Here is a 27800-nt window from a genome sequence, read left to right as displayed (position 1 = left end):
GGTACAATTCTCGATAAGCATGTGAAAGGCTAAGGAGAGGAGAATTGGGATCTCACGGTTTAGCAGGTATGGAGTTTGGGGTTATATTGCTTGTTCATGTATGAGGGGGAGGGCGTTGGTCTCACTGCTTCTGGCCAGGATGGTCTCCTGGACTTAAATGACCCCTCCCACTCAAGCTCCCGAGGACCAAGAACCTCAGACAGGCACATGTCATCATGTCCAGCTTAAGAGTTCCAATTTTATAGTATAAAGAGAATATACAGATGAAAGGTGATGCGTTGGCTGTCATGGTTACAGCGAAACTACTTCAGAAGACAACTTGGAAGGAGAAAGGAGTTGACTTCGGTTCACAGTGTCAGAGATGTCAACCTCTGACTGACTAGTGCCATTGCTTCTGGGCCTGTGGTGAAGCAGAACTTTATGGTGAAAAGGGTGTGGCAGAGTCCTCTCACTTCACAGCATCTAGAAAGCAGAGACACCGAGGGAGACGGAGAGAGGAAGGAAGGCCATGAGGATAAGACACACCATTCAAAGGCTTGATTCTAGTGAGCCACTAATTCTAACTTGGCCCCACTGCCTATTTAGCCATGTAGTCATCAAGGGAGTACTTCGTGGATGAAGCCTGCTTACCTCCCCATGGCACTGCTGCTCCAGCCATGAGCCCTCTGCGGTACACTTCATATCTACCTTGTTAGGGTTTCCATTGCTGTGAAGAGACACCATGGCCAGGGCAACTCTTATAAAGGAAAGCATTTCATTGGGGCTGGCTTACAGTTTCAGAGGTTTAGTCCATTATCATCATGGCAGGAAGCATGGCAGTGTGAAGAAGGCACGGTGCGGGAGGAGATGAGAGATCTACATCTTGATCCTAAGGCAGCCAGGAGACTTTCATCCACACTGGGTAGAGCCTGAGCATTGGAGGAAACCTTAAAGCCACAACTATACACTTCTTCCAGCAAAGCCATACTCTAACCAGGCCACACCTCCTAAAAATGCCACTCCCTGGGCCAAGCATTCAAGCACATGAGTCTATGGGGCCCAAATCTATTCAAACCACCACATTAGGCAAACCTAACACCAGTGTTACTTCAGGAGAGCCAGGCAGGCCCTGTCCCTGTCCTGAGCCTGTGGAGGAAGATAGACTTTGAACCTAGAGGTGGAGGCTTTAGATGAGGACACAACTCATGGTCTGGCCAAGATGTTAAGTTCTCTGTGCACTCAAAGCCTCTTTTTAGCAACTTTCTTTCTACAGTTCTTCAACGCCAGGTCCTATTCATTCCTACAGGGTCAGCCGTCAGCTCCCCGCACCCATGACATCTGTCTTCAGATTTATGACTAACGGTGAAGATGTTGGAGCCTGGGAATGAGGAAGGAAATTCCTTCCGTTGTAAAGTTGTCGCGGCCTCTGCTGGGCATGTGGTGGAGGGTGGTTTCCTTTAAACAGAACATGCTGCAGCTCCTGGCTCGAGTGGACCCTTGAAGAGCTGTAGTGGGGGCTGGGGAAAGGGAGGAGGGTGGAAAAAATGAAGAGACAGGAAGCTGAAGCATGAGATAGAAAGAACAGATCTAACATCCCCCAGGTGCGACCACAGGGCTGTGACATTTCACCAACACTATGGAAACAACTGTGAAGCCCCCAAATGAGACATATCCTTGAGATAAGTCAGCAGGGGAAAGAGTGGAGGGGGTTCAATGGCCCGTGCTTCTCCAGTGTAGCAACTCCAGCATCCTCAAATCAGAATTCCCAGAGGAGCATGAGGCTTAAGATGATGGCCCACGTAGGTGCCCACCTTCAATCCCATGTGCCCAGGGCCATGAAGAGAGATGGCTCAGGTACCTGAAGATACTAGTGACCAAGCCAGCCAGAAGCAGGAAGGATAAAAATGGGATTAGGTCAAGAAGGAAGTTTGGCAAAAGTTCCCCCAGGCAGTGGGTCACATCTGTGTCACAGGCTGGCATTAAGAAGAAATAAAACCAGGCTGGAGTGGTAGCTCAGTCAGGAAAGTACAAGGGCCTGAGTCTGATCGCCAAAACCCAGTTTTTGAGTTCATTTCTTTGTTTGTTTGTTTTGCTAAAGGATCCCAGGGTTTGATGGTCATCCAGCCTCCTCTACTAGGCAAGTTGCAGGCCAGTGAGAAATAATAATCTCCATCTTCTTTATCATCACCACCACCATCATCATCATCATCGATGTCCCTGAGGAATGAAACCAAGGTTGTCCCCTGACCTCCATACGCATGAACACCTACACACACACACACACACACACACACACACACACACACACACACACACACATGTGCACACAAGGATTAAAGGGACTTGATATCACAGAACAGAAAAAGACACAGGGAACACAGGGCTAACTCTTGCCCTCAATTGTATGCAATGTTCAAGAGCTTGTATAGCCAGAAACTCAAACCTCAGTTATATAAGGCTGGTTGTCATGACTCCTCCCCTTTATACATGCAATAGCTTTGCTGCGTGTGCTGTGTCCAAGCTGGGAATATAGCTCAGACAGCAGTGTTTGCCTAGGATGCAAAAAGCCCTGGGTTTCATCCCCAGTACCACATAAACGGGATGCGGCAGCACAGCGCTATGGCACCAGCAGCAGTGGCTTGGTAGCAAACCCTGCAACACCAGGAACACTCAGGAGAGGGAGGCAGAAAGATCAGAAGTCCCAAGTCATCCTCAGCTACCAAGCAACCTTGAGGCTACCTTGGCATATATAAGACCGTCTTCCAAACTGTTGTGCTTAGCCGTGTCACCCCACCTCTAATGGGGTGTTTTGTGGTACTAGTTTTAGGCAAAATCTGAAAATGTCATGATTTTAAAACTAACCTGCCCCTAGGAGCTTCAGAAATAATCTGTAATCTGCTCCTATCTGGTCACCTCTGGAAGGGCTGGGCTATGAGAGAGGACACTTGCCAGGGACAGATGAGGGCACCCAGCGTCCATCCCTATCAACAGGTCCGGCGGCTGTGGGTATTCATTACTGAGAGAGGTGCCCAAGGGGGGCACATGTCTGTGAAGCTCAGCAGAGCTGGGTTTACCCCTTCATAGTCTCTCCGGAGTGCGGAAAAGAGAAGGGGGTGGAGGCTGCTGAGAGAGAGACAAAGAAAACCAAAACAGCCACAACTGCCTTCAAAGGTCGGTTTACCACCCAAGTGGAGTCGCAGTGGCTGCTGCCCAGAGCACATAGGAGCCACCAGTGACTCGGTACAAGCAGTTGGGGCTCAGAAAAGATCTCCCTGGGCAGGAGCTATGGCATGGCCACCTCCCTACTGGCTCTGCATGCTGGGGACCTTGGTAGGACTCTCAGCTACCCTAGCCCCAAACAGCTGTCCAGACAAACACTACTGGACTGGGGGAGGACTCTGCTGCCGGATGTGTGAGCCAGGTAAGAGTGGGCCTCAGCAGGGTTGGGGGGAGACTGATATTTAAGATGACGGAGGTACTCAGAATAAGGCTGAGCTCAAGCAAAGTCAGGCAGCCTGCAGAGCCTAGAGCCAGCGCCTTGCCTGGACTTCCACCTGGCCCCTCTGCTCTCAGGTACATTCTTTGTGAAGGACTGTGAACAAGACAGAACAGCTGCTCAGTGTGATCCCTGTATACCAGGCACCTCCTTCTCTCCAGACTACCACACCCGGCCCCACTGCGAGAGCTGCAGGCATTGTAACTCTGGTGAGAGGGGCAGTGGTGCGGAAGGCAGCACTGAGAAAAGAGTCCGGGGGGCAAGGCCAGAGGGGCTGGCTGTGGAGTCAGAGAGCTTCAGCTGCTTCAAGGCCCATGGAAAGTGGAGCCCATGCTGAAACCCGGTGTGCCTTGGGCGAGGCATGTGGGGAGAGGTCTAGTGTTTCATGGGAGATATGCAGAATTCGAGGGATGGCTAAAAAGGGCTCCATGGATAGGACTCAGACAACAGAAGAATGAGGGCCCGTGCAGTCACGCACGTCCATAATCCCAACTACAAGGCAGGCTGAGGCAGGAGGATCACTGGATGATAGGAGTTCAAGGCCAGGATGAACAACATAGCAAGACCCTGTCTCACAAAAAAAAAAAAAAAAAAAAAAAAAAGCCAAGGAGATGGCACAGTAAGTGGCAACAGTACTTTTGCCACCACCACGCCTGAGTTTACTCTCTGGGCCACATGGTAGAAGGAAAGAATCAACTGGCAAGTTGTCCTCAGATCGTCCTATGTGTCCATGAGTACACACGAAAAATGAAAAATATATAACTCAGAGTGCAGGGGAGGGGCAAGGTAGTTCCAGAAACCCAGTTTCCAGAAAAGCAACGTCCAGCCAATGAGCAGTCTATGTTCCCACAGTGTACATGTGTAGGTCAGCTCTTATTTGGAGTTGGGGAATAACACCAGAAACCAGGGCATAGCAACCTTTTTGTACAAAAGCCTTTTGGGAGGAAAGCAAGTAGATCTATCATTTCTCTTAATTTATACATTTCTACTTTTTGCAAAGGAAGAGGTAGGATATCTGCAGTCTCTTTTCAAACTCCCCTGTTGCCTCCCCACCTATGCCAGGGATTTGGGAGGCCTGTGTTACCGTACACTAGAATAGCATAATTTAAAGAGGCCCCTTTAACAGTGAGCAGGCACTTTGTGTGTAGGGGAAAAAAAAAAACTCTTTAATTGCTGTTGCAAAAAAACCCCATATATATATACACATACATACACACACATATATACACACACACACACATATATATATATATATATACACACACACACATACATAACTGATTTTAATAACATTAATAGAGAATATGTTCTGGAATGTGGAGGCAATTGGCTGGTAAGTTCTAGTAACAGAACCATCCAAATGGTTAGTCTGAGACAAACACCTAACAAGAAAAGTCTTCTTTTGTGGGACTTTCAGATAAGTCCTACAGAAATATTACACTGTGCCTAAACCAAACTTGAATTATTTTCCAAGTGTTAAAAGTTTCATATAAGTAAGGGCAGGTGTGGTGGTGCACAACTTTAATCCCCACATTCAGGAGGCAGAGGCAAACAGGTTTCTGAGTTCAAGGCCAACCTGGTCTACAGAGTGAGTTCAGGGACAGCCAGGACTGTTGTTACCCAGAGAAAACCTGTCTTGAGAGGTGGGTAGTATATGATTGCCAATAATTAAAAGCTTTAAAGTAGTAGTGAGTAGGAAAGAAAATCATATAATCTTTTTCTACTTTCAGTTTCTGTGTCTGAGCCTGGGAAAGGTAGCAGGCAGAGAGGGGCAGGTGACAGCAGGGGAGGGGCAGGTGACAGCAGGGGAGGGGCAGGTGGGGGTGAGGGAGGGGCAGAGGGGAAATAGGTAAGGCGCGGGGAGTGGAAGAAATTCATACCCTGTGAGTGAGTCTCGGGGGTCTCAGGAGAGTCAGGGGCAAGTAGACACCCCAGGTCTCTAAAGATCTGTGGTGTCCTGTTTCTCCTGGCTCTCCTCTCTCCCAAGGTTTTCTTATCCGCAACTGCACAGTCACTGCCAATGCTGAGTGCAGCTGTTCCAAGAACTGGCAGTGCAGGGACCAGGAATGTACAGAGTGTGACCCTCCTCTAAACCCTGCACTGACCAGACAGCCATCTGAGACCCCGAGCCCACAGCCACCACCCACCCACTTACCTCATGGCACAGGTATGCAGCAGGCTGCTCCTTACCCAGTCGGGACAAGGCAGAAGGCTGCCTACCCAGCACTGCCCAGTCTGTGTTTACCCCTAGCTAGGTTCTGGGCCAGCATGTCTTCCTCCTGTCTGACTCCTGCAAAATCACAGGAAAGCCTGGGACATCCTGGGAGGTTTCCTGCTTGTGACTCGCTCTGTCTGTTTCTTCCAGAGAAGCCATCCTGGCCCCTACACAGGCAGCTTCCCAACTCGACTGTCTATAGCCAGCGGTCATGTGAGTTGTCTTCCTAATCCCCACTCCACAGAGAAAGCACAGAGGAAAGAGGCCAAAAGAACAGCCATGGGAAACCCCTAGGTGCTGGGTGAGGGAGAGGGGTACAGAGTTGGGGAGAAAGTTCGGTGGATAACTTGCTATACAAGGGTGACATAATACCCAGGGCCACAGGGAAAACCAAGCAGAGTATGGAAGCTCGTATCTGTAGCCCTCACATTCAGAGGCAGAGGCAGAGCCAGCAGAGCTCAAACCAGCAAGCTTCCAGGTCAGGGAGGAATCCTGTCTCAAGGGACTAAACTAGACTCCGAGAAAGACACAGAGACAGACAGAGCTGGAGGCAAAGGAGGGGGAAGCAGACTCTAGTTAGAGATTAGGAGAGAAAGGACTGGTCCAACAGGGGCAGGGTTACTCAGGAAAAGGACAGACAGACAGGGCTAAGGGTCCAGGGTGAGATGCCCCTCCAAAGCCTCGGTGTGCTCTTGCCCGTCACAGCCCATAGACCCCTGTGCAGCTCGGACTGCATCCGGATCTTTGTGACCTTCTCCAGCATGTTTCTTATCTTCGTCCTGGGTGCAATCTTGTTCTTCCATCAAAGAAGAAACCACGGGCCAAGTAAGACACAGGCCTTCCCTCCTGTCTCTCAGCTGTGCTACCCACACCTAAAGCCCCCACACCTACTCCACCCACCTACTCTGGCTCCTCAAGTGTCCTTCCCCCAGACTCCCCAAGCCCCCCAGCTCTCAGCCCTCCACTTGGGCTTTTCTCCTCTTTTCTCCCCTTCACCTTTCTTCTCTCCACTGCTGACCGATTGTGTTTGCACAGATGAAGACCGGCAGGCAGTGCCTGAAGAGCCTTGTCCTTACAGCTGCCCCAGGGAAGAGGAGGGCAGTGCTATCCCTATCCAGGAGGACTACCGGAAACCCGAGCCTGCTTTCTACCCTTGACCGGGTGCTGGTGGGGCCCTTTCTGACGAGGGGCCATCCACAGAGACCTCAATGGTGGCCTGCTCCCCTGTCATGGTCATCAGAACCCTTTCCTGTGAATACTCAACAAACTGCCCTTCTGAGACCAACAGGGACAAGAGCAGGATCCCAGTGTGTGGCCCAGCAAGCTGGGGAGACTCAGGCTCTAGCTATAAAGCACACTTACTCTAAGTGAAACCGTCCAGCTGACAAAACTACATGCCAGGGGTGGAAATGGCTCACCAAGGGCTCCAGAGGGGGCTTGGCAGTGAGGAGCACGAAGTGTTCCTCCAGAGGACCAGAGTTTGATTCCCAGCACTGTCAAATGGATCGAAACCAGCTGTAACTCTACTTTCAGAGGGTCTGACACCTTTGACCTCCTCTGGCATCTACAAACACAGGACGGACACACACACACACACACACACACACACACACACACACACGATTAAAAATAATAATTTTTTTTAAAAAAATGGAATGAGCCACCGGCAGGTGCCCTGGTACCAGAAGGACTGACTGCCGTGAGAGACACTATCTACAGACACACAGACTTCCTGGCCTTGGTTCTGTCTTCTCTGTAAGTTGTGACAGTGCTGTGGGAAAGCTGAGGCTGAGACTTTCTCTCAGTTGAGCTAAAACTATAAATAAATTCATTTGTCTACTTCTATACACATTGTCCCTTCTCTCTGTGCAGGCAAACACTGGAACCCGGAGCCAAGCCTTACGGCCCAGGGACTCTAGTAACAAGCCAGCTATGGACACTCTCCATGTGCTATTCCCCTTCCTACAGAATGAGGGTAGGGGAACAAGAGGAGGAGGAGGAAGAAGAAAAAAAAGAAGGGACAGTGAACTAGGAAGAAGGATAGTGTAAATGCTAACTTCAAATACGCACACCTACAACTGAAACAAACAAACAAACAATCCCTCAGTGTGGCCCTGAGCTTGTAATTCAAGGGGTTAAGTGGTGTGACAAGGGCGGGGCTTGGAGTAGAGACAGCAGGAGATCACTGCTGTGCTTGTTGGCTACCAAACAATTCCAGGTTCAGAAAGAGACCCTGTCTCTGAAGAATAAGGTGGGGTAATAGAGCAAGACACCCAGTGCCCTCACCGAGCCTCCACACACAGGCAGGGCTGGGCATACTCACCCACACAAGTGTATACACCGCATATACACAAATACAAGTTAAAAGTGAGACTTCACATAGCTGTCCAGCCTCCTAAAATTCCAATCCTAGAACTAGGCCACACCCCATCTCGTCTGTTCGATCACAGATCTGAACAGGGAGTTGTCACCAGGGCAGACCCAAAGGATTTAACATGGACTGAAAGGAAGAAGGGTCCAGAGTACCGGGGAATCTATCTTCTGGCTCCACCCCCTCTCCAGCCCTCTCATAGTTGGGGCTGATGGGAAAGCTGATGTGGTGATACCAGGTTTTGAAATCACCTGGGGATTTCTTGGGTGCGGGGTGGACCTTAGGGAGAACAGAAAGCAGAGCTGGCTGCAGCCATTACTGGCCTCGGGCGGGCGGCCACAGAGGCAGTTGAAGTGAAAGTGAAAGAGAAACGATAAGAGAACGGAGACCACAGGTGCTAAGTGAGGGTGCTCACAGAACCCCCTCTTCAGCCAGAGATCACTAGCAGGGGAACTGTGGAGAAGGCAGCCAGCAAGGAAGAGCCTGAGAGTAGCCTCCATGGGCTTGGAGCCCAGCTGGTATCTGCTGCTCTGTTTGGCTGTCTCTGGGGCAGCAGGGACTGGTGAGTGCGGAGACCAGGCTGGGGCCTGGGGGACTGGGGGGGAGGAAGCGCCAAGCTAAAGGAGCCCCAGGAAGCCACCTTCTCAGAACAGCACCAGCTTGTCTGCTAAGCCCAGCAAATGAGTGCGGCACTCACAACATGCGGAACCAGTTTGGAGAGGGGTACGGCAGAGAACTCACAGAAAAGGGGGGCTTCCTCGATGGGAAGGCAGGGTGTTAGCATTCTGTGGGACAGCTCACTGCCCTGAGTTGAATCCTTAGAAGAGGAAGGGGCTCCCCAGGCTAAGAAATCATTGGGTTGGTGACTCCTGGTGGGCGTGGCTATGGCAGAAAGCAGAGGCCTCTGGGAAAGTTGGGTGATGAGAAAAAGGTTGTCAATGTCCCTAGGAACAGCAGTGTCTTGGCTCCTCTCCCCTGTGGCAGTATTTCTTATTCCTTTTTTTTTTTTTTTTTTTTAACCTGAGAATTCCTTTCCAGAAATTCCCTTGCATCCCACAGCTGAGACTCAGAAATACAAAGCATAAACCCCTCTGGCTTTGATCAGGACAGATCTAGGACTTGAAATAACTCACAGAGCCGCTGCCTGAGTAGCAGGTGCCTCAGCAGAAGCTGGGTTTATAGATGACACCAGGACAGCGGGGCTCAGAAGGCACCTTTACCTGCTGCTCAGCCCGGGGCTTGGTGAAGGGGTGGGAAGAGTGTGGAGGACGAGGGTGCTTGTTCCACTTTCCCTGCAGACCCTCCCACAGCGCCCACCACAGCAGAAAGACAGCGGCAGCCCACGGACATCATCTTAGACTGCTTCTTGGTGACAGAAGACAGGCACCGCGGGGCTTTTGCCAGCAGTGGGGACAGGGAGAGGGCCTTGCTTGTGCTGAAGCAGGTACCAGTGCTGGATGATGGCTCCCTGGAAGGCATCACAGATTTCCAGGGGAGCACTGAGACCAAACAGGATTCACCTGTTATCTTTGAGGCCTCAGGTAAAATCTCCCCATCCTAGGCTTCCTCCACAGGAACAGCCCCGTTCCCAGTTCTATCTACCCACGCCTGCCCCCCCCCCCCCCCGGTCTGGCGTTGTCCATCCAACATTACTTCTGTATGCTGCCCTTCTCCCCAGTGGACTTGGTACAGATTCCCCAGGCAGAGGCGTTGCTCCATGCTGACTGCAGCGGGAAGGCAGTGACCTGCGAGATCTCCAAGTATTTCCTCCAGGCCAGACAAGAGGCCACTTTTGAGAAAGCACATTGGTTCATCAGCAACATGCAGGTTTCTAGAGGTGGCCCCAGTGTCTCCATGGTGATGAAGACTCTAAGAGATGCTGAAGTTGGAGCTGTCCGGCACCCTACACTGAACCTACCTCTGAGTGCCCAGGGCACAGTGAAGACTCAAGGTGAGAAAACAAAATGCAGTGGCACAGGAACATTTTGTATTATTGTGTGTGTGTGTGTGTGTGCGCGTCCATGCGCACATACGTGTGCACATGCCACAGCACATAGGTAGAGATCAGAGGACAGCTTATAGAACCTACCATGTGGTTTCCAGGGATTGAACTAGTTCACTATGCTTGGCAGCAAGCACTTTATGCACTATGCCATCTCAATAGCCCCAAGATAGTTTTTTGGTTTTTTGGTTTTGGTTTTTTTTTTTTTTTGGGGGGGGGGTTGTTGTTTTTTTAATTTGTTTTTTGTTTGTTTGGTTGGTTTGTTGGTTGGTATTTTGTTTTCTTTTGTGGTTAGAGATGGGATAGAAGGAAGAAAACAAATATCCCACAGGTCCTCCTGAGGTACCCATAGAGCTTCATCTTTTCTTTCTAAAATATCCTGAGTCAAGAAGAGGGGATGCTAGGAGATCCTTATTCGAGCAAGCATCAAAACATAATAATCATCAGGTATTTTCTCCAAAGTGGGGAAGCAACACATGAGGACACTGTAGCTACACATGTCACTACACTCTTATTTAGCCAAACTCATGTTTCCTCCCAGGGAGAGGGAGTCTGGTCTGGTGCTTCATGGCAATTACAGCAGAGCACAGGGAGAAAGAAGTGCTCAGTAGCTCTTACTAGTGAGCCCATTCCTCATTCTCTCCCACTTAGTACCTCCTACCAGGTTCAAAACCAAGAGGAAACATATTGACAGGCACCTGGAGAGTCCAGTTCATTATTTTGCCTCCAAAAAGGAGAAAATCAAGTCCACAGAAGATGACGATGAGGGGGCCCCTCTCCTATCCCTGCAAACCCCTAAAACATTAGCCTTTAGTATTATGTTGTCCCATACTGAGGATAGAACCTAGAGCCTTGTGCTAAACACGAGCTCTACTACTAAACTACAGCTTCAATTCCTTTTTCAGTTTTATTGTGAAACAGGGGTCTCACCCAGATGCCCTGGCAGGCCTGGAAACTTGTGATTCTGTCATGCCTCCTTAGTAGCTGATGGTACAGGCATATACTACCACACCCTCCGGCTCTACAGTCCTTTCTGAATGTGCCTTGCCACATCAGAAAAGATGTTCAGCATCTCCTATCCTTGGCCATGGGTAGTTTAGTGCTTCTCCCTTTTTGAACTTATTCAGATCTACAAATAAATGAAACAACATACCCCCACCCAGCCGTGACTTATTTCTGACCTATTTCGTCAGCTGTCATAGTTCCTCTCTACCCGACTAACATAGATATCCTCCCCTGGACTGACTAGGCTGTAGGGACCACAACACTTCACCCCCAAATGCTCCCATGTGCAGTTAGGGCTGATAGCTGAAAGTCAAGGCCACTCTGCTTCACAATAACCAAGGATCCCAAAAGCCTATCAAGGCTGGGGAGTGCTCTACTCACAGTAACAAGGGTCCAGTGCACACAGGACTTAACAGTATTTCATTCATGGAAAGACGTGACTATTGAAGCTGGACGTACTGTCCACATCTGCAGTCCTTGCACTTGGAGGGACTGAACCACGAAGATTGTGGGTTTAGGCTCTCATGTGTGCCTTGCTGCACCATTAATTTATGGCTCCACTGGACAGGAAATGAACTCAGTACCACTGTCCAGGGAAGGGAGCCGGAGCTGTCTGTCCATGGCTCAGAGGCCAGGTGACCTTAAGGAAGAAACAGTCTGTAAGTCACCCTTTCTTTCTCTCTACAGTGGAGTTCCAGGTGACATCAGAGACCCAAACCCTGAACCACCTGCTGGGGTCCTCTGTCTCCCTGCACTGCAGTTTCTCCATGGCACCAGGCCTGGACCTCACTGGCGTGGAGTGGCGGCTGCAGCATAAAGGCAGCGGCCAGCTGGTGTACAGCTGGAAGACAGGGCAGGGGCAGGCCAAGCGCAAGGGCGCTACACTGGAGCCTGAGGAGCTACTCAGGGCTGGAAACGCCTCTCTCACCTTACCCAACCTCACTCTAAAGGATGAGGGGAACTACATCTGCCAGATCTCCACCTCTCTGTATCAAGCTCAACAGATCATGCCACTTAACATCCTGGGTAAGGACAGGCCTTGGGTTTTCTGGGATAAGGGAGAGGGAGATGCCTATGGGAATGTTTCCCAGACTAGAATCCAACCCCAGAGAAAATTTCCTCAGAGAAGGAATGCATTCCCACAACCCAAACACCATCTTCATTCTGGAGGTGTGGGTGATCAGATAAGGCGTCTCACTGAATGCCAAGATAATACCCCCAGGAAATAACTACATCAGAATAAAAACCCTGGGCTAGCTGTCTGTAATTTCAGTCCCCTGGACCATTTCCTTGAGAGGGACCCTGCAGGTGTCCAGGCAAGGAAGTCAATCACAGGGAGAAAGAAACCTTGGTTCAGATTAACTTCTTCAACCTGGATCCGACTTGGGAAGTCTGATACAAGGCGATTTATCCCCAACAAACTTAAACGCAGTATAACTGGGGGAAAAGTTATGCTGGTATAATACAGTCCCTTGTAATTACATCAAAACTGGACTTAGAGTCCATGTCATTTCTTTCAAGAAAATGGGTTCTAAAGATAGGAAGCCTGTATTAGCTTTAGGGCTTTAGGGAAGGCTCTGAGATGTTCTCAGTCATACAGATAGTGTAGAGGTCATTTGGGCTATCAGCCACCTCTGGTCCTGGTTTTGGGAGCTTGGGGGAGCCCCCTGGTTATACAGATAATATAAGGGTCATTTAGATCACCAGCCACCTCTGGTCCTGGTTGGAGGAGCTTGGTATGGCCTGGACCAACAGATAACACAGATCCAGGCTATTAATCACTTCCAATTTTCAGCTTTGTGGATGGAAGAACAGGTTTTTGGGGGTTTTTGTTTCTTTGATTGATTTTAGAACAGGTTTTTTAAAAACATCTTTCCCACTGTAAAGACAGTCCTGCGTGCTTCATTCCTAGTTGCTCTGGAGACCTGCGGCCACAAGGGCCTTCATCTTATGTTCCTAGCACTTCCTAATGGCGGCAACAGCCAATTAAGGACAGGCAGAAAGCAGTTCTCAACTCAATGAGCAATCACTGGCTTGCAGAGGTGATAAAAGAGAAAACCAAACGGTAGGGTATGTGGCTCAGTGGTATAGCACTTGCTAGTACTTATAAGGCCCTAGGTTGAATTCCCAGCCTTTTAAGATCTGTGTCCAGGAAGAGCCCTCACCCCAACATCTTGAAACACTGAGGAGTTTCCGTCTCTATAACATACCTTCACGCTTAAAGAGGCTGCAGGCTCCTCTGAGGGCTCTGGTCGGATACCTCTAAAATCTTACTCCTTGTTCTTTCTCCAGCTCCCCCCAAAATACAACTGCACTTGGCAAACAAGGATCCTCTGCCTTCCCTCGTCTGCAGCATTGCCGGCTACTATCCTCTGGATGTGGGAGTGACGTGGATTCGAGAGGAGCTGGGTGGAATTCCAGCCCAAGTCTCTGGTGCCTCCTTCTCCAGCCTCAGGCAGAGCACGATGGGAACCTACAGCATTTCTTCCACGGTGATGGCTGACCCAGGCCCCACAGGTGCCACTTACACCTGCCAAGTCGCCCACGTCTCCCTGGAGGAGCCCCTTACAACCAGCATGAGGGTTTTGCCAAATCCAGGTACTGGGGGTGTCCTCTCTCCTCCCCTGTCTGTATTCAGGCTGGGACTCCCCTGCTTACAGGTCATCTTTGGCTGTGTGCTATTCTCATGCGTTTCCTCAGTTCCACCTTCTGCACACTCTTTATCTTATCTTTATCTTTCCCAGAGTGGCATCCTCTACCACTATGAATCCCCAGCCTCCAAATAATGAGATGAGTAAGCTTGGGCTGGGTATCAGAGGTAAAGGAGTGCTGCTCCTTCCCATAGGAGCTAGAGAGACAAATTGAGGCAGACAGGGAAAAAGACCCAAAACAGACCTTTGAGCCCAGCCCAAGTTCAGCAGGAAGCCCTTAAGACTGGAAGCACAGTCCATATGAAAACCAAACGACACAAGAGTCTACAGAAAACCTAGGGGCCTGAGGGTGTGTGCAAAAAAGGGCACGAGGCAATGATACTTAAGACGATTACATCTGCACACCCATATGACCAAGCATTGGAAAGTCAGCTTCTACACTAACTTTAATATTTTATGTGTTTGCGTGGTTTGCCTGCTGTAGTGCACCATGGGCAAGCAATGCCCATGGAGACCTGAAGAGGGCATCAGATCCCCTAGCACTGGAGGTACAGATGCTTGTCAGCCACTATGTGGCTGCTAAGACTGGAACCCAGGTCCTTTGCAAGAGCAACAAGAACTCTTGACTTCTTAGCCAACTCTCCACCCCCAATATACTCAAGAGCTTCTGAGGGTGATCTCACATATTACACCTCCCATTTATTTTTGGAAACCGGTCTTCCTGAGCAGGCTGGCCTCAAACTCCTCTGCCAAGCAGCCCTCCTACTCAGCCTCCCAAATAGCTGGGACTACAGACACCATCGCCATGTCCAGAATTCATCTTACAGATGAGTAAGCTGGCATTTGCAGACACTGAGCAGTTTGCCCCAGGTTCTCTACCAATATACAATAAAGGAGACACTATAACCAAAAGGCAAGCTGCAAGCCCTTACGTGTTTACACCCTATATCTACACACACTTCATCCCAAAGGCCACAGAATGCTGCAGTTTCAGGCAGGAAAGGATGTGCACCTCACAATGAAATATCCAAGAGCTCCAGACCTATTTGGTTGCTCGCTAGACTATGAGCTTCCCCAAAGCTTGCCTTTTGTTTTGGCTCACATCATTCCCCAGCTATTTGCTGGTAGTCACTGAGATAGCCTCATTCTCTTCTGTAAAACATTTTCAAATGTCCTGAGATAGAATAGGGTCTAGTGGGGTGTGCCTATAAACACAGCACTAGAAGGCTGTGGCAGGACTCCTAAGTTCAAAGCCAGCTTGGACATCATGAGGCCCTGTCTCAGAATAACAAAGCCCCGATGGAGTAAGAGGCAGAACAGCAACACACAAACTTGAGAGTCTTGAACAAGTGCAGTGCTGCTGCGTGGGCAGGCTCCCGTCCTTCCGTGAGGATTCACAGCACCCAGGCCAGAGCTCCCCTCCTAAGGGGAGGGGTACTGGAGGGTGAGGGCTCAGCATGTGGTCTTGTGTTCATTCTCACCCACAGAGCAGAGAGGAACCTTGGGAGTCATCTTTGCCAGCATCATCTTCCTTTCTGCGCTGTTGTTGTTTCTGGGACTTCACAGACAGCAAGGTGAGTTTGTAGATCAACCTACTCTCAGGTATCTGCCCACCCAAACCAGGGATGAAGTCCAGTGTGCTGAGTTCCAGATGTTTCTACCATACCCCCAACATCTGCTTTTGGAATTATCCCTATTGAAAACAATCTTGTTCCGTTTTTCTCTCAGCTTCTTCATCAAGGTCCACCAGGCCTATGAGGCATTCTGGGTAGCCGCCTGCCTGCCTCCGAATACAAAGTAAAGTACTCCACATCCTGGCTACTTAAAGGACCCCGTGTGAGGTGTGGGGCTGAGCTGGGCCTGAAGGTGCCAGCACATTGGGAGTGCAGTACTGGCCCTGGACTGTACAAGTCTCTGCTTTCTGTGCTATTGAGAAGAGAGCCCTGGGCTGATGAAAAGGGACAGGACAAGAGGATGGCAGAATTATCAAAGTGGAAGCTAACACCATCTATGTGAGGTATTAAGAAATCGGGGGTGGGGGCTGGTGAGATGGCTCAGTGGGTAAGAGCACCCGACTGCTCTTCCGAAGATCTGGAGTTCAAATCCCAGCAACCACATGGTGGCTCACAACCATCTGTAACGAGATCTGACTCCCTCTTCTGGAGTGTCTGAAGACAGCTACAGTGTACTTACATATAATAAATAAATAAATCTAATAAAAAAGAAAAAAAAAGAAATCGGGGGTGGGGGGACACACAGGGGAGGGTTACCTAAAAAGGGCTTTCCTTCTCAAAGGAGAAAGGGAAGGAGGAATGGGGGTGGGTCTTCATGCAGAGGTACTAGAAGGAGAGAGGGAACTGATATTGGAATGTAAAATGAGTAAATGAAAAAAAAGTCAGATGTAAAAAAATTCTCTTAGAAAAAGGATCAAAGTGAGGGAAGCGGGAGAGGCTGTGACCACTCATGAATGCCAACACTGTCAAAATAAAAACATGCTGTGACTACAGCGCACTTTCTTCTCTCTCTCCCTGTTGGTTCCAAAACATTCCTAGCTGCTCCAACTCCCAACTCGTTGTTTCAAGGTACGAAGCAGAGGCCCTGGGCTACATCTGCACCGTTACATCATCAGATATTAGGGTTCTGACCCTTCAGACAGCTGCCAGGAGTTTTGGGAGAGTTATACAACACTCCCTCAGCTGCACGAGAGCTTCCTTGTGCTCACTGCTATGAAATACCTTATGGATACAGTGCATCCGAGCCTATAAAGACCATGAATTATGATGTCTGTTATCAAAAGTAAAGTGGGGGGCTAGAGAGATAGCAACCCGTGGATAGGAGCGCTGGTAGATTTTCTACACAACCTGGATTTGGTTCCCAGAACCACATGGTAGCTCACAACCATCTGTAACTAATTCCAGGAGTCTAACGCCCTCTTCTGTCTTCCTAAAGCACCAGACATGCATGTAGTACTCACACATACATGCTAGAAAAACAGGTATATGCATAAAATAAAAACAAATGCATCTTTAAAAATATCTGTGCATGAGTGTGCCTGTGTGTATGTGTACCACACGCACCCAGATGCCTGCAGAGGTCAGACGGGGCCCTGGATCCCCTGGAACTGTAGCTACCTACAGGTGTTAGTGGCCATGTGGGTGCTGCAAACGAGACCTAGGTCCTCTGAGAGTTCTCTTTAGTAGATCTATTTATCTTACCATTTTATGTGTGTTGAGTGTTTTGTGTGCAAGTGTGTATGTACACCACCTGTGTGCCTGGTACCAGGAGAGAGTGTCAGATCCCCGGGGACACACAGAGGGCTGGGGTCGGGGTGGGAGGTTGTGATCCTCCATATAGCTGCTATAAATTGGACCCAGGTCCTCTGCAGAAGTAACAAGTGCTCTTCACTGCTGAACCAACTCTCCAGCCCTAAATTAAGATTTTAAAAATTAAGTTGTGAATGATGGTGCATGCTTTAATCCCAGCACTCAGGCAGCAGAGGCAGGGGGATCTCTCTGAGTTTGATGACAGCCTGGTCTACAGAGTACATTCCAAGGCAGCCAGGGCAACAAAGAGAAACCTTGTCTCGTGGGTGGGGGGAAGGTTTTCTGGGTTTAGAAGCTAGTTTTTGCAGACATTAGGAACAGACCAATGTCTTAAAAGGAGGTGGGGGAAGGGCTGCAGAGATGGCCCCGTGGCTGGGGCACTGGTTGCTCTGGGGAGGATCTGGATGCCAGGCACACACATGTTGTAAATACATACATGCAAACACTCACACGCATACAATAAACAGAACTAGATCTTGAAGTGAACTTGCTATTTCAGAAGAATTAGTATGGAGAATCTACTTACAAGGCAAGCACAATGGGGCACACTGGAAACCCTGTCTTGAAAAACTAAAGAAAATAGAAATGAAGCTGAAGAGGGGAACAAATCATGCATGAGGACCAAGGAGGTACGGGCTGGAAGCCTCCCCCAAGAGGTGACAAGCAGGTGGAGAGGCCTGGGAGGGGCTGAGAAAGCCTGCAGCTGTCTGCTAGCATTTGGTGCCCACTCAGCTTCCTGTCAGCACTTCCTCTCACCAGCACCTGCAAGCCTGGCTGTTTCAGGTATGAAGGCTAAGACACAGACCACTTCCGCTGCCAACACAGAGACTTTAATCTCCAGGAAGAACAAAGAATACACACATCAGCCCTTCTGGCCTAGAGCCAACATAGGACACCACCTTCCTCTCCCCCTCCCCAGCACAGCCCAAACAACAATCAAGTCAATGTTGTGGTAGGAATTTGTATTTTTCGCCTTTGTTGAGAATACATGAGATTGGTAAATATGTCACATGCCTTTGGTGGAAGTACAACTCTTACTACTATACATAAACTGTGAGACTGGGTTAGGAAAGAGACAGAGGTAATGACAGACACGATGGAAGCCCCACATCATCCCATGGCAAACAAAGAGGAGATGTGGGAAGCTTGGCTTCAACTGACTGCAAAGTCCCAGGGTTAGCTGCATATTTGCTCATGCACATGGGTGGTGGGAGGGAGAGAAGACTGCAGAGACACAGAAGGGGGTTCAGGGTGAGGTGAGATAGAAAGTAGAAGGACTAACACCCCCAGAAGAACGAATGCCAACTACACCTAAGCCTTAGATGGACAGAAACCCAGGAAATAATTCCCGTGCTGGGGCTGGGTGGGCCAACAGGGAACATACGCTCCAGGCTTGGGACACACCAAGGACAGTGTTGCTTCTTCTCCAGAGATGGCTCCCTGCACTAGGCAAAGGGAAGCCCAGAGCAGAGTGGAGACCTTCGGGGGACATTGGGAGGCTACACTGACTGCTTTCTTCCAGCTCTTCAGCCCTGCCCTGAGGCAGCACGAAGGGAAGGTGGAAAATGGGCCAAGGGAAAGGAAGGATCGATGGCTCTGCAGAACGAAAGGCTGCTGCGTGGGAAGTGGACCCCCGGCCTAGCACGGCCCTGCCTCCTCCAGTTTGTGGACCAGAGCACAGAAGGAATAGAGGTCTGAGAACATTGCCCTCCTCTTCCCACCCTGCCCTCCACCCGCCGGGCACCTGGCTTTGTCCCATGCGGGATCCTATCATGACACTAGAAGAAGCCCCCGAGACAGACTGTGCAGCTCCTATCCTCGGCTCCAACAAACACAGCATGCAAAGGGAGTGAAAGACAGGAGGCAATGCAGAATGGATGGGCACAGCGGCTGCAGGGAGAACTAACGGAAGAGTGGCAGGCAGCTGCGGATGCGAGGCCCATGCCGCACAGCAGCGCAACGGCACACCAACACAGCCTGGACCCTCCTATCCAAAACTGAGCTGCGGGATCAGTGGACTTCTCTAACTCTGGAAAGGCCCTCCTGCCTCCCCCCGTGTTACATACAGGGTAGTGTGGAGGAAAGTGTTCTGTGGCAGCCTGGGAGTCTTGCCATGCAGCTCTCATTTCTCGTGATCAACAACAAGGGAGGGACAGGCCTTTCATTAGTGAGATGGCAAGAAGCACACTCCTGAAAGCTTGTTATTTTCCAAGCCCCTGATTCCCTGAAATTATTTGGTGCCTTCATGAATAACATCAAATGCTTCAGGTGACATGAAGAGAAGCATGTGGGATGGCTTCTAGGAGAAGGTAAGAGTGTCCTGGTGTTTTTACAACCAGAAAGTACGCCTTTCCTAGGCCTACAGAGAACAAAGCGAGCGAAAGGCTGTAAAGTTCCCCACAGACACAGAAAATCCTGTACTGACATGTAAAGAGTAGCTACAAAATACAAGTCTGACTTTTTCTAAAAGGGATTTGAAGTTGGTCTTTAAACAGACCTCTGGGACCAAAGGCAGGCCTGGTATGGGAGAAAAGTTTCAAATAAGGACAACAGTTCCCAACTAATATATACATATACATGTGCATGTACATATACATGTGCATATACACATGCACTGGCAGCAAGCTACTACTTCCCAACTATTCTTGCTCCCCTCCTGCCAAAGGCCAGCCTTTCTTGGAGACACCATGGACACAAATACCCTTCTCCTCCCCTCAGCTATGCTAACTTCTCAGACACTTCACCTCTGCCATTCCCGGCCCCCTCCTTCCCTTTGGCCACAACTCTTTTAAGCTCCAGGCACACGATAAATGGGTAAGGAGGAGGTGCCAGCCGTTGTCTTCGGGTAGTGACTTCAGGACTGGACCACGAGCAGCATTTCTAGTTTTGAGGAAGGGTGCAAATGAACGCAACAGTAAAGGAAGGGTCATGGAGAAGCCTGGGCCAGGATGGAGAACGGAGGATGGAGGAGTTTGTTGAGAAAGCAAACAGAGGGGAAGAGACATGAGCTTGGGTGGCAATGGAGAACAGGGAAGGGATGGCACATTCTCAAGTAAAAAAGTAGACTGGACACAGGAACCAGCAAGTCCCAGACGGAGAAGGAAAAAAGAGACAGGAGAGAACAAGAGGGCAAGTTACAGCACATCACCAGACATTCAGGTCTCTCAGTAACAGGCACCCCAGCCCCAAGGTCTCCCTTGGACCCAAGCTAGTGGCAAACAGCTCAACCCACCTCCTCAGCAGAAGGGGCAATCTCCCACAATCCTTTGCAGGGGGGCGGCTTGTCCATCAAGGAATGTCCTTGTTTTTGCCCTTCCTCCCTCCCAAACCAGACGACGATCCCCCAGTAGCCGTCTCCATACCTCTGCAGAGCGGCCCCACTCCCCAGGCAGGCAGGCAGGCAGGCAGGCAGGGCTGGGAGAAGTCTCCAGGACCTTCCCACCTCTTCACCCCATCAGCGACCTCAGCGATACTTACTTACAATCACTACCACGATGATGGCACAGATAGCTCCCAGCATGATCATCATCTGAGGAGACAGATGGGGACAGAGCATGAGCCCTTGCACTCAGAGATGGGACCACCCACAGGCCTCTGCCTCTTGTACGGTCACAACCTCAGGAGCATAGGACCTGCAGCCTCATGTTGTTTACTTCCTGTTGCCTGTTTGTTTTTTTCTCTTGGAATTCCAATGGATGGGCAAACTTTGTGAAGTACCTGCTCAGGCTACAGAAGTTGTGGATGTTTAAATACATATACTGAGCCAGTGTATGGCTGCTGGGTGTCTGAGGAAAGAGCCAGGTGAGACTTTCTGCAGAAGATACTAAATGAGAAAGAGCTACCTCACTAGTCTAAATTCTGAGTTCCTCTACCTAGGGCTTTCTTAGTGGTTCTGTTACTCTAGCCTACCCTGGTGGCCAACACAGGTACTACATATCAAGGAGGCTTCCAGATTTCAGAGGAAAGAAAATGAGAAGTTAATGGCTCTCTTGCCTCCTGAGAGGGGAGCGAGGCAGGAAAAGCTGGAGGGGGCAGGGAATCTCACCTTGCAGTTTTTCCACCAGTACTTCCTTTTTAGCTTGGCAGCACTGCTCTCAAATTGTGATGCTCCGGCCTGCAAGGCGTCAGCCCGGTCATCCAGCTCTGACAACTTCTGGTCCCTCTCCAAGACCTTGTCCACATTCACACGCATGATGTCCACCACCTAAGGAGATTGCAGAAATAAAGACGCTGAGATTTCCCCCCTAGAGACCGAGAAAATGAATAATGCCTGGGAGATCACAAGCCAAGGCCTTTGGATCCATGGCACGCTTTGCCCCACCCCACCCCCTGAGCCTCTCCCCTATAAAAAAGAGGAAGATGGGTAAACCGATCCTTGACTTAGACACTCTCACGGAGGGTGCCAGGCGCCTACCTCCTCCACTTGTGCCTGGGTCTGCTGTAACCGCCTGTTACTGGTCATGTTGGGAGGAGGACCAGGAGGACCCCCACCAGGGGCAGCTCCTTCTGTCCCTTCAGCAGGCGGTTGAGCTGGAGCAGACCTGTGGAGAGAGGCAAACAGTACACAACGTAACTGAGACAAGAAAAGAATCCTATGCATCCTCACCTCACACCACCAAAGCAAATGCTGATTGAAAACGGAAGGCATTTTAGCTCCTCAGCCACCCCCAAGTACTGAGAGGCAAACTCAGACACATCCTCTGGCACAATGGCCATAGGGACAAATATGCCAGCCTTGACCTAGATGGAATTTGCCTGGCCACTACAAGCTCCTCACATGAAATAAGATGGGACAACCCAATCCAGGGGAAGAGAAATTTGTAGAAAACATTAAATCGTAAGGCCACGTGAATCTGAAGTGTGAATATGAAAGGGGCAAGTCGACGGTCCTGCTTGGGGCAGGGTCTGGTTCCCGGTTGGGCTTCACACTGTAGTTGGAACATCACGGCTGCTGCAAAGACAGTTTGGAGAATCACCAAAAGCAAAGTCTGTATAGGTGGAGTGAATCCAAGCCGGTTGTTCTGTTCTTGGCAGAGAAGCCAGGAGTTTCATTTAAAATGAATCTGAGACCTAAAACAATTATACTAGTCGTTCCGAAAAGCACAGACCAGAAATAAAAATGCTAGAAACAGTCCTCAGTGTACACACAGCAGACACTCTGTCCATTCATCTTCAGACTGGGCGATGTCTCAGGATAGTTACCCAGTCCCGTGTCAGATAAGGAAGCTTGAACTACACTGCTGTGAGTTCAAGTCTCTCCACCAGCACCGCTGAGGGCAAAGCGTTCCCACGGCCTTAGAAGGGAATAATCCAGAGTGGGTTTGGTTTGGTTTGGTTTGTGTTTCGGGTGTTTTGTTTTGAGATGAGGTCTCACGAAGCCCTGGGTGTCCTGGAACTCTCTATGTAGACCAGGCTAGCCTGAAATACAGATCTATCTGCCTCTGCCTCCCCATCTGCTGGGGTTAAAGCAACGGTGGGGCCTGAAGATGAACTCCTCTCTGACAGTCACCAGCTAACGAGTTCCCAGAGTTAAACCCACAGAAGCAAGGTAAAGAGAGAAAGCTAAAATTTGATGGGGAATAGAAATTTCTTAAGTGCTAAAAAAAAAAAAAATCTTTGCTAGAAAAGTCCAAGAATAAGTACAGTAAAGGTTAAGCCACCAGAAAGTTGCTAAAAAAAAAGTAAATTCCTTGATTAATTACAACAGAACCAAGATGCAGAATCTCTTTTTCCATAACTAAGGGAAATGTTCTAGACACGATGTAATAACCCCAACCGCTTCTCGGCCTTTTGGCTAAGATCAAGATGTAGAAGCCCCTCAGAAAGACTCTATTAGCAGATTACACCAGCTTCTTCCACTTAAAGGGCCGCTTTCCCATTTCCTTCCTAAACATAGAGGAATCTGCAAAGCCATGGGAGCCACAGGATCTGCACTGCTACTGAGCTAGCTAAGCAATCTAGTTCTAGACCAGAGGGAGGGATTTCAATGAGTTGGTAGCAGCTAGTGTTGGAAGGTGTCCAGGATGGTGGCACCAATGACAAGATTAAGGTCAGAGACCTCGTGATTCCCTGCTAGCCACCATGCTTTCTCAACCTCCTTCCAAACATCACACATGAAACTACCTGCAGCCAGTCAACTAAGAAGGACCCCTCCCCTCCCCTAAACATCTAGATCTATGGGCTTGTAAAAACTGCACAGAATGTTAATGCAGAGAACGGATAAAATGGCTGTGAAGCTTTGGAGAACTCACTTTATTTACTATTTGTGGCAGGTAGAAACACTCCACCCTAACCTATTCAGGGAGTTATAACCCTTATGTAATACAAAATCCTGCCCCCCTTTTGCCAATAGAGGCAACACAAGCAGAGTGTAGTGGTGCACACCTTTAATCCCAGCACTTGGAAGCCAGGGGCAGGTGGATCTCTGAGTTCAAGGCCAGCCTTGTCTATAGAGGGAATTCTGAGACAGCCAGGGGTACACAGAGAAACCCTATATGGAAAAGCCAAACAAAGAAGGGGGATAGAGAGAGCGAGGAAGAGGGAGAGAGAGAGGAAGAGGGAGAGAGAGAGGAAGAGGGAACAAACACAAATAAATCTAGCACCAGGCAAGAGATTCAGATAATAAATGAAAAGAAAGAAAATTCTTCATTGTGTGTATGTGATCCTAAAGGGAAGTTCTTAATTTATCTGGCCACAGAAGGGGATGATGCCAAAAAGAGCTAAAGGCTAAACTATGTGTTTTGGATAAAATGAAGAATTCACTGTTCTCCCTATTTCTCCTCCAATATTTATTTGGCTAGGACTTGATCACTGGAAATCGCCTTAGCATAAACAGCTGCATTAAGATTTCATACCACTGTCCCCTGAGACTTTCTGAGCTACTCGCAAGGCGCCACAGAACTAGCAAGTTAAGTTTCTGCAGCTTTGCTCACAGCCATGAGGCAGGTACATCACACTCTGGGTGAGGGGCATGCATAACGCAGAGACTGCGGGCACTCCAAGTCAAGAATGGACAGGAACACCTATAAGTCTTCCCAGAGGCTTTAAGAGTCTGTCAAACAAGAAAGGGTCTCCGAGTTTCCTGTCTGAATCTATACCTCCCCCACTTTTTCCCCTTTGGGGTTCCACGATACAAAGACAAGAGGGGAGGGTGCGGTGTACGTGGGACCCCCGCGCCCTCGCCCTGCCATGGAGTGCCAGCTGCAGTTGGTGCGGGATGGAGCGCTGCCCGCAGTCCGGGGTGGCCCGGTCTGGGGGCGGCGCGAGCTGGTGGTTCCCGGCGTCGCCGCAGCTGCTGCAATGCGCCATTTCCCGTCCCGCAGAGTCGGACACTGCGGGGGAGAGTCGGTAAAGAGGTGTCGAGGACCCTAGAGCAGAGTCAACTCACATTTTTCTGAAAGAGGAAGTGGAGGTCCGTCCCCTCTCTGGAGAATGCAACGAGACGGGCAGGGAGACACTGCGGCTGAAGCAGACGGAACTGTCGAGCGCCGCCTCACACGAAACACCCGGAACTCTAACTGCGGTGGAACTTACTGCAGGTGCAGGGCCGGCTCTCGGCTTTATTAGACATGACCACGCCTCTCGGATGATGTCAAAACCTCCAGGTCCAATCCTCGTGAGAAATGGCCTGCTAGTCCCGCCCCCACAACTACAGCAATTACCATTGTCCTCTTATTTCTATTTCTTCACTGACCAATACAAAAGTGGCTTGCTTAAAGTCCAGCTCAAACTCTGTCTCCGCCGCTGAGTTAGACCTTTTATGGTGCCTACCAGCCAATCGCTGAGCTGGAGACTGCTGTCATTCTTACCGCTCCCGCCCACAGCACCTGGCAGAAGGAAACCCAAGTGACTTAGACGCTGGAATCCAACTGGCTGCGAGGTTCAGCAGTGAATGCATATTCATGAAGTCCTTGGCCACAGGACCACCCCGTCACCATCCCTGCCTGAGACCATAAAACCCACATTCTTCATTCTTCTCTTCCCTATCACGAACTTCATCCCTAAACCTGTTAACACAGCGACTTAGTTAACCCAGCCCAGAAACCTGAACTAAAGTAGACTTCCCTATTTTATGTTTATGCTTTGTTTTGTTTTTTGAGACCTCTCTCTATAGATAGATAGATAGATAGATAGATAGATAGATAGATAGATAGATAGATATAGATATATACATATATACAGATATATAGATACACACACACATATATATGTGTGTATATATATATATATACACACATATATGTATATATATATACACACACATTATGCGTATGTATGTGTGTGTGTGTATATATATATATATATATATATATATATATATATATATACACACACACACACATATGTATATATATATTATGGTACAAGTTTCTGCCTGCATCTATGCATGCTTGGGTGCCCTTGGAGGCCAGAGGAGGGTTATTCCCTAGATGGTTTTGAGTATATGTGAGTGCTGGGAACCAAACCCTCTGCAAAAGCAATATGCTCCCTCCACCACTGAGCCATCTCTCTCCAGCCCCAGCCCTTTCCTCTTTACTCCTCCTCCAAAATCTAAGTAGAATCAATTTTTCCTTCTCAATACTTAAAGACGTTTCTTCTCTCTTCCAGTAGAATCCCTTTCCTAGACATCAGTTGTAAAATTCAACATTATTTTATGCTTCACAGCTTTAAAGGAATCTATAGCTGTGGTTGCGTTTTCCTAGCCTTAGAATTCTTATTTTACATTTAGTGGAAGCTTAGGTTTTGGATGCAGTGTAAATGTTTATATCTTAGGCATCCATGCAAAAGGAAAGAGAACATAGTAACATTAATAGGACAGTTACAACTTGACGTTCAGAGACTCTTTTCCCAGCAGAAACAGAGGCTTGTGTAGTCCAGGCTGGCTTCAAACATGAAATGTAGTCAAGAATGACCTTGAAATTCTGGTCCTCCTACTTCTGCCTCCTGAATGCTAGGACTGCAGAAGTTTACCACCATGCCCAGTTTTCTGCAGCGCTGGTCAGCGTACTCTGTTCCTTTTGCATGCTAGGCATTCACTCTGCCAACTGAGCTCCATCCCCATCCCCCAGAGACTAACTCTCAGGCAATCATGTGTTTCACTCAGATGTCCACATGTTGGTGTCCTGTGTGCAAGCGTTTACGTCTTTGGAGATGCATGCAGCATTTCATTACTGGACAGGACATACTCCTTTTCTCCCTCTGGAACTTCCTTTCAAGGGCCTGGCATTCATTCTGCAAGTTGTGACATTTTGATGTTCATGAGCAGGTATGACAAATACAGTGTGGGTAGAGCCTGACTAAGCTACAGCAAAATTTCTGCCAAATGGCAAAAGAAAGACGGAACGGAAAAGGGGGGACAATTCTAGATTCAAGCCTGTGTCCAGTCTTGTTACCGGGTACCTACCTAATTACCACAAATGCCATTCACGGCTATTTTTCTTCTCTAAACTTGTTACTTTAGATCTGACCCCTGCCCTGTTTTTTATTCTGTTGCACTTTACAATTGATGATTTTGGTTTTGATTTTGGATTTCAAGACACGGTTTCTCTGTGTAGTCCTGGGTGTTCTGGAACTCGCTTTGTAAAGCAGGCTGACTTCATACTCAGAGATCCGCCTGCCTCTGCCTCCTGAGTGCTGGGATTAAATGTGGGCATTACTGCTGCCCGCTTTTAGATCATTTTGCCTCATGGCAGGTATGACTTGGTTTGGTTTTCTGCCGTATTCCCACCTCAGCCCCCCCAGCCCCCGCCAAGTGCTGGGATGACACTGAATAGGAATTTTAAAAGTATGTTCATGAGCTGATGAGAAAGAAAACATGGACTAAAGGTCAAACAAGTGAAAGCTGACATCTGGAGAGGCAGCTGAGCATTGCTCTTGAGCGTGGTGGCCTCGTGGGGTAGCAGCATAGCATAGGAAACAGCATGATGGTCTTACTCAAAGTTCAATCCCTAACAGAAAGCCCCTACATAAAGTTGGAATCCCTATATTGGCAACTAAGGGAGTTTTTAAAGTACTGGCCCCCGCATGCTCTTCAATTGAAATTATTTACAAACTAGGTGGCTGCTGAAGCTCTCTTTGTCCTTTTAAATATTTGAATTCATAACCTTGAACTGTGTTTTTAATACTTTGCCTGAAATCCTTGTTTTATTCACTTCTGAGAGCCTTAGCATCTTTTCTTCCTAAAATCATCCTGGCAAGAATCTCCAAGTGGTCTGGCATTGACAGTGGCACCCAGCACCAGCAAGAGCAATGCAGACCTCCCTGGTAAGCTCCTCTTCAGTGGAGGCCTTGGGGAATTTCCACAGAGACAGTTCCAAGAGAAATAAATTGTGGTCATATGCTGAAAACAAATCAGGGAAGAAATGCCAAGAAACAGAGAGACAGAGACACGAATTAAGGAAATTAAAAAGCCATGCCAAGTAGTTCAACGTCTGAGTAATAAAGAATATGAAAAGGGGGAAATTGGGATGTATGGGAAAAGGAAATGTGTGGGCAGGGAATTAATTATCCTGAACTAAATGAGCTTGTCCAGACCAACTTGTGGGTTCTAGCTACCACAATGACAGAAAAAGAATAGCATTAAATTAGACACATCTTTCTGTAATCTCAGAACAGGAGAGCAAAACAGGAGGTTTTGAAATCTTTCAACAAGAGAATAAACATGGGACAGGAGGGAGAACAGCACCATCAGTGCAGGCGAATAGTGCAGCAGCGCCTAAAGAGCTTTCAGGGGCTAGAGAGGCTCGACAGGATGAGAAC

The 27800-nt window shown here is 48.9% G+C and overlaps 3 protein-coding genes, 1 long non-coding RNA gene and 1 other non-coding gene across 13 annotated transcripts; 3 read left to right on the top strand and 2 right to left on the bottom strand.

The window, feature by feature from the left end:
• Positions 1–222: 222 nt before the first annotated feature.
• On the bottom strand, positions 223–8888 carry E130112N10Rik (RIKEN cDNA E130112N10 gene). The gene is made up of 2 exons (NR_015604.3): positions 8803–8888; positions 223–1496 (listed from the first exon to the last, which is right to left on the bottom strand). It is a non-coding gene; the product is annotated as an RIKEN cDNA E130112N10 gene (long non-coding RNA).
• Cd27 (CD27 antigen) lies at positions 3021–7537 on the top strand. 7 transcript variants are annotated; one of them, NM_001033126.2, is made up of 6 exons: positions 3130–3400; positions 3553–3684; positions 5463–5642; positions 5841–5903; positions 6396–6515; positions 6726–7535. In NM_001033126.2, the coding sequence occupies exons 1-6, from the start codon at positions 3265–3267 to the stop codon at positions 6845–6847; spliced, it is 753 nt and encodes a 250-aa protein (NP_001028298.1). In that variant the 5' UTR covers positions 3130–3264; the 3' UTR covers positions 6848–7535. The 7 variants fall into 7 exon arrangements, with proteins under 7 accessions (XP_006505961.1, XP_006505963.1, XP_006505964.1 ...); XM_006505898.4 differs by having other exon boundaries at positions 3021–3400; positions 6396–7537; NM_001286753.1 differs by lacking the exon at positions 5463–5642.
• Positions 5345–5473, top strand: Mir8113 (microRNA 8113). Its single transcript, NR_106193.1, has one exon. It is a non-coding gene; the product is annotated as a microRNA 8113 (primary transcript).
• On the top strand, positions 8297–16230 carry Tapbpl (TAP binding protein-like). Of its 2 annotated transcripts, none has more exons than NM_145391.2 (7): positions 8297–8623; positions 9360–9602; positions 9740–10012; positions 11756–12094; positions 13361–13666; positions 15207–15293; positions 15448–15952. In NM_145391.2, exons 1-7 carry the CDS (start codon positions 8560–8562, stop codon positions 15489–15491), a joined length of 1356 nt encoding a protein of 451 aa, NP_663366.2. In that variant the 5' UTR covers positions 8297–8559; the 3' UTR covers positions 15492–15952. The 2 variants fall into 2 exon arrangements, with proteins under 2 accessions (NP_663366.2, XP_030111162.1); XM_030255302.1 differs by lacking the exon at positions 8297–8623 and adding an exon at positions 8650–8784 and having other exon boundaries at positions 15448–16230.
• A 1620-nt stretch (positions 16231–17850) lies between these two features.
• On the bottom strand, positions 17851–24576 carry Vamp1 (vesicle-associated membrane protein 1). 2 transcript variants are annotated; one of them, NM_009496.3, is made up of 5 exons: positions 24430–24576; positions 21457–21583; positions 21088–21246; positions 20520–20571; positions 17851–20107 (listed from the first exon to the last, which is right to left on the bottom strand). In NM_009496.3, coding segments are annotated over exons 1-5 (357 nt in total). In that variant the 5' UTR covers positions 24432–24576; the 3' UTR covers positions 17851–20090. The 2 variants fall into 2 exon arrangements, with proteins under 2 accessions (NP_033522.1, NP_001074026.1); NM_001080557.1 differs by having other exon boundaries at positions 17851–20571.
• Positions 24577–27800: the final 3224 nt, after the last annotated feature.

Source organism: Mus musculus, chromosome 6 (genome assembly GCF_000001635.26).
Source record: "Mus musculus strain C57BL/6J chromosome 6, GRCm38.p6 C57BL/6J".
In the NCBI taxonomy this organism is placed as follows: Eukaryota; Metazoa; Chordata; class Mammalia; order Rodentia; family Muridae; genus Mus; species Mus musculus.
Note: the sequence above shows the minus strand (reverse complement) of the source record. Positions and strands in the feature narration are given on the sequence as shown.

Bases quoted from the DNA above. Each gene is read 5' to 3' on its own strand.
- Vamp1 (NM_009496.3), bottom strand. The intron at 21,247-21,456 runs GTAGGCGCCTGG...CAATCTCCTTAG, and splicing joins CCCAGGCACAAGTGGAGGAG to GTGGTGGACATCATGCGTGT. The intron at 20,572-21,087 runs GTGAGATTCCCT...CTGTCTCCTCAG, and splicing joins ACTGGTGGAAAAACTGCAAG to ATGATGATCATGCTGGGAGC.
- Cd27 (XM_006505898.4), top strand. From the start codon at position 3,265: ATGGCATGGCCACCTCCCTACTGGCTCTGCATGCTGGGGACCTTGGTA. The intron at 5,643-5,840 runs GTATGCAGCAGG...TGTTTCTTCCAG, and splicing joins CCACTTACCTCATGGCACAG to AGAAGCCATCCTGGCCCCTA. The intron at 5,904-6,395 runs GTGAGTTGTCTT...TGCCCGTCACAG, and splicing joins TGTCTATAGCCAGCGGTCAT to CCCATAGACCCCTGTGCAGC.
- Tapbpl (NM_145391.2), top strand. From the start codon at position 8,560: ATGGGCTTGGAGCCCAGCTGGTATCTGCTGCTCTGTTTGGCTGTCTCT. The intron at 9,603-9,739 runs GTAAAATCTCCC...CCTTCTCCCCAG, and splicing joins TGTTATCTTTGAGGCCTCAG to TGGACTTGGTACAGATTCCC. The intron at 15,294-15,447 runs GTGAGTTTGTAG...TTTTTCTCTCAG, and splicing joins GGGACTTCACAGACAGCAAG to CTTCTTCATCAAGGTCCACC.